The sequence below is a fragment of the Carlito syrichta genome, unplaced genomic scaffold (genome assembly GCF_000164805.1).
Source record: "Carlito syrichta isolate Samal-C Ts95f unplaced genomic scaffold, Tarsius_syrichta-2.0.1 Scaffold302085, whole genome shotgun sequence".
NCBI classification, from domain to species: domain Eukaryota; kingdom Metazoa; phylum Chordata; class Mammalia; order Primates; family Tarsiidae; genus Carlito; species Carlito syrichta.
This window is the reverse complement of record NW_007246181.1, coordinates 851,807-857,160: the sequence shown is the minus strand read 5'-3', so window position 1 is coordinate 857,160 and position 5,354 is coordinate 851,807. Positions and strand designations below refer to the sequence as shown.

The 5,354-nt window shown below is 53.5% G+C and overlaps 1 protein-coding gene across 1 annotated transcript in view; it reads right to left on the bottom strand.

Moving 5' to 3' along the window:
* TUSC5 (tumor suppressor candidate 5) overlaps window positions 1-1,287 on the bottom strand; it is a 17,372-nt gene extending 16,085 nt beyond the window's left edge. The window contains exon 1 of the mRNA XM_021711359.1: window positions 901-1,287. Coding sequence (XP_021567034.1) covers window positions 901-1,287 — 387 coding nt within the window. The remainder of the gene's footprint in view (window positions 1-900) is intronic.
* Between the last annotated feature and the right edge of the window lie 4,067 nt (window positions 1,288-5,354).

Here is a 5,354-nt window from a genome sequence, read left to right as displayed (position 1 = left end):
CCCCCTTTCTCTCTCTCTCTCTCTCTCTCTCTTTCTCTTTCCCTCTCTTTCTTTCTCTCTTCTTCCTAGACTTCAAAAGTCACTTACCTACCAAGATCTACCAACATTTTCTACAAGATTCTCTATAAGTAGTTCTACCCAAATGGCCTGAGTCAGGGATAATCTAAGACAATTCACTCACAACCCCACAGAAGTAAAGACTGGGCCACACATCTCTCCCTGGCAAGGCTGACTATTACCTCTGACTCAAATGTTTCACCCGTGACCCAGATCTCCCCTGCCCTGAAGACAGCTGCTGAAATCAGTGCAACCACCGAGGTCCCAAGCACTCCAGGAGGAACTCGGCCCCTCCTGTGGAGTGACCTGCAAACTCTCGCTCCTCGTGTGCGCCTGGGGGGAACAGTGCCCGGAGCCCTCAGTGTACAGCAGGGAAGCCACTGCCATCTCTTGGAAGCCAGAGTTGGCAAAGGCGGAGAGAATGCCCAGGTGATCCTGGAGGCCTGGAACACGGGACCCTGGGACCCCACCCCCCACTTCTACCTGTACCCTCTGCTGATGCACAGCCCCATTCAGGAATGATGCTCCTCCAAGATCCCCAACTTGGCTCTATTTCTGCCCTGCAGGGTTTAACTCCAGGAAGCTCCTGAGTCCGTGTCCCCAGCAGTAATAGGTGCTGTGATGCCCAGAAGCAGAAGTGAAGGAAGAGGGCAAACAGAAGCCCTCCTGGCCTTGGCCCTCTCCAAGGGGAAGGAGGAGGACACCTGAGGCAGGGAGTCTTCCCCCTAGCCCCCCACGCACTACTGTCTTCACACCCCAGGCAGCTTGTTTGGTGCCTTCCTGGGGACACACCTGCCAACCCCTGGGCCCAGCCCTGCCTCTGGCACAAAGAGCAGCACTTACCATGATGGAAAAGATGAGGGGGATGAGATTCAGGGGCCAGACGGGGCAGAAGCAAGAGGCGATGGCGAGGATGAGGTAATCTTTGGGGACTTCTTGGTCCTGGGCATAGGAGGTGGTGGCGATGGAGGATGCCCGCCTCGAGCTGGCCCGGGAGGGGGACCGGGGCAGTGGGGCCTCCAGGTGGCCCTCGGAGATCACCTTGAAGGGCAGGCTGTGACCATTCTGCTCCAGATCCAGAGCCCCCGAAAGGGACTTGGATAGACTCAGGGGCTTGTCGCCTTTGTCCTCTGCCTTGGTGAGGAGCTTCTCCATCTCTGGCAGGTCCAGGGGTGAGATGGAGCCCGACTCCTGTACTGGAGGAAACTGAGGCTGCACAAGGTTGGCCATGCTGGCTTCGGTCTTGTGCTGCTCCAGCTCCAGGCTTGGGCGAGGGGCTTGGGAGGAACCTCAGCGCACCATTACCCAGCCCAGACTGAAGGCCCCAGGTTAGGGACAGAAGCGTCTCCTGGGGTGCTGAGAGCCAGCTGGGTGCTGGAGGGGTCAGCAGGCTTCTCAAGGTCAGCTGAGTTCAGAGGTGAGGACTGCCTGCTGCCCCCGCGGAGCTCCCAGGAAGAAGCTGGAGCCTTCAGCTGCGCTCAAGTTTGAGGCCAACTTTGCTGGAGCTGCTGACAGTACCGACTGGCAGGGAAGCAAGAGAAAGCTCAGAGAGCATAGAGAGTGCTCCTCTTCCCAGAGAGGCTGAGACAAAGTCAGGAGGCTGTGTGTGTGTGTGTGTGCGTGTGTGTGTGTGTGTGTGTGCGCGTGTGTGTGTGTATGCGCGCGCGTGCGCGCCTGGTGTGCGAGTGCACACCACACAGCCTCCCTCCCTCTCTGCCCTCCTTGGCGATGCTTTTCCTTTTCAATTCCCCTCTCCCCAGAGAACCACCCAGCAGTATTCTGCCTCTGCCCCAGCCCAGCCCAGCTCTATCCTGCCCTGCCCTGCCCAGCCCAGAGGGACTTGGGTTGGCGTCTGGCTTCCATTGCAGTTCCGGGACCTGCTCCTGTGGGCTGGGGGGCTCTGGAAGGGGAAAAAGACAAAGTGGGGCACAAAGCAGTGTGTCTTCTTCTGGGAACTGAGTCCTCTGGTTTTCTTCCATAACTCAGATGTGGGCTTTCTCCTATCTGTAAGAAAATGCTGGGCCCTGAGCCCACCTATACCATCCCCCCGCCCTGACCACCAGGCTCTAAGGTCTAAGGAACAAAGCCTGGTTCCTGACTCCAGGAAGGAAGGGGAGACATGAGCACCAGTGTGGCCCCCAGAGGATTCTACCTGGACCAATGGGGCCCATCAATTGGCTTCTAAGTGGATCCCCAAGGGGGAAGCGGGAGTGCAGAGTATAAGGGGGAGGGGTTGGGCTCCATCTGGTGCCGGAAAGAGCAGGCAGGCAAAAATTCTCTCATTCAGGAGCTGCTCAGGGCAGATGTCAGCTCTGAAGGGCCTTGTGTTCTATCCCCCGGATTTTCTGTCTTTGTGTCTCCCTCCTGTTTCTGCCTCCCTCTCTATTCTCTGCATCTCTTCTCCCTCCATCCCTGACACCTCTCCTTATATTGTTTTACAAAGGTGACCTGGAACCACGGGGGATGGTGGAGGGCTGGAAGGGGATGTGTGAAATAGTTGGAAATCTTAGGATCATGCATGATGTGGGGTGGGAAGTGAGAGACAGGAAGGGCTTCAGAGGTTGTGGAGTTCAAATCTGTTGATATGACACGTTAGAAACAGAGGCCCAGAAATGGAAAGAGACACTCATCTCAAACTGTATCTCAAACAGATTATCAGTTTCTGATCCAGGTCCTGGAGTAGTTAGGAGCAAAATCAACCATGTTAGTGGGGAGAGATGGCTTTGGGTTTTGTATCAAGCTGGCTTTGAAATGCTGCTTCCAGCAAGGGCAGGGCTGGCAGGTGGGGGAGGGTGTGTGGCCAGGCAGAGAGAGAACTTGCCAGAAGGAAGGAAGGCGAACAGCAGAGAAGGGTCACGTGCAGGGCCAGCCCAAGGGGGGTCTCGGAGGCTAAAGGGACACCTGGAGACAAATATGTTTTGAAAATGCTTGTGGCTTGGGGACAAATTTTCAGGTTTCATAAACTTGACCATATTAAGAAGTTTTGCTCAATAAAGGAAACCCATTGTCACTTGCAAAATGCAGGCCTGGGAGTGGGGGATGCCTCCTCCTCCTCTCATTCCTCAGGGAGGCCAGGTGCGGAGCTGGGAGTGAGCTGGGCTCTCCTGCCCAGGAGTTATGAAATATGTTAACAACTTTATAAGTAAGAAAGCACCTTCAGAGCGTTGCACGTTGAGTCCCTGAGTCCTGGAAACTCTGAGTCAGTATTCAGCTAGACAGGATTCTGTATCACAGCCTGCGAGCTGACCCTCAGGTGGAGGGACTCAGGCCCTCTGCAGGGTCTACAGCTGCCTCACCCAATTCAGTCCTCTAACTACATGTGGCTGCTGAGCACTTGAAAGGTGGCTCGTCCAAACAGAGGTGAGCTGTAAAACTCACATGAGAGCCAGGCTTGGTGGCTCAGCCTGTAATCCCAGCACTTTGGGAGGCCAAGGCGAGAGGATTGCCTGAGCTGATGGGTTTAAAACCAGCCTGGGCAACTAGGTGAGCCCTCATTTCTACAATAAAAATCAAAAAATTAGCTGGGCATGGTAGTGCACACCTGTAGTTCCAGCTACTTGGAAGGCTGAGGCGGAAGGATCGCCGGAGCCCAGCAGGCAAGGCTGCGGTGGCCAGGAGTGGCCACTGCACTCCAGTCTGGGCGACAGAGTGAGACTGCAACTCAAAAAAAAAAAAAAAAAACTCATGAGATTTTGAAGACTTGGTCCAAAAAAGGAAAAGAAGGCTGGGCTCGGCTGCTTAGCCCATAATCCCAGCACTTTGGGAGGCCTAGGTGAGTGGATTGCCTGAGCCCACGGGTTTGAGACCAGCCCGGGCAACTAGGTGAGCCCTCATCTCTGCAATAAATAAAAAACTAGCTGGGCGTGGTAGCGCTTTCCAGCTCCTTGGAAAGCTGAGGCGAAGAATTGCCGGATCCCAGCAGGTCCCACACTGGCGTGGCCGTGAGCATGCCACTGCACTCCAGCCTGGGAGACGGAGTGAGACTCCAACTCAAAAAAAAAGAAAAGAATGTAAATATCGTGCTAATACTTTTTACATCGATTACATGTCGAAATGATAATAGTTTTGATATATTGGGCTAAAGAAAACATTAAAATTAATTTCATCTATTTCCTTTTACTTTTAAAAATGTGCCTAATAGAAACTTCAAATAAAAAAATGTAGTTCCCCTGATTTCTTTTGGGTAGCACAGACCTAGAGGAGAGAAGGAACCAGACACAAAGAATGCATTTATTACGCTTTATAATGTATACATATATAATACACTTTGTTTTGAGTTGGAGTCTCACTCTTATCGCCCAGGCCGGAGTGCAGTGGCACGCTCACAGCCACCGCAGCCTCCACCTGCTGGACTTAGGCGAGCCTTCTGCCTCAGCCTTCCAAGTAGCTGGAACTGCAGAGGTACGCCACCACGTCCAGCCAGGTTTTGTGTGTGTGTGATTTATAAGTAATACACTTTCTATTTATTAAATATTTGATTGAATCAAAAGGAAAATCCAAGAAGTCTCCCGAGTAGTCAGTCCCTGGCAGTGAGGGTTCCCGGATGGGCTGGGATGGGGGAACTTGGAGATCCAGGTTTGCTCTGCCAGTGTGGATTCTGGTATTTGCAGCGCCACCTAGTGGTCTGGTGGTGAGAAGGGGAATGACCAGAGTTGGTGTGAGGGCAGGAGGGAGAGAGAACCCTCCGCGGGTTTGGGATCCGGGACCTGTGACCCCAGACTGCTTGCTGCCCAGGATCCCGCATTAGAACCCAGGCAGATTCCCCTTTAGGTTTTACATGGAGGCCCATGGGCTATATTCATCATACAGAGTTTGCACAGTGTTTTAGAGAAAGGGTTTTTCTCTGTTGCCCAGGCTGGAATACAGCGGTGCAATCATAGCTCCAGGGCTCAAACGATCCTCCCACCTCAGCATCCCGAGTAAAACTGGGACTACAAGCACTTTTTTTTTCTGGAGTTGGCGTCTCACTCCGTCGCCCAGACTGTAGGGCAGTGGCATGGTGGCACACCTGTAGTCTCAACTACTGCGGAGGCTGAGGCCGAAGAATCGCCTGAGCCCAGCAGACCCAGGTTGCAGTAGCCATGAGCGTGCCCCTGCACTCTAGCCTGAACGACAAAGTGAGACTATGACTCAAAATAAATAAATAAGCCGGCTCGGTGGCTCAGCCTATAATCCCGCGCTTTGGGAACTGCCTGAGCCTGCAGGTTCGAGACCCGCCTGGGCAACTTGTCAAAACGTCATCTCTACAATAAATCAAAAAATCATCCGGGCGTGGTAGCGCATGCCTGTAATTCCAG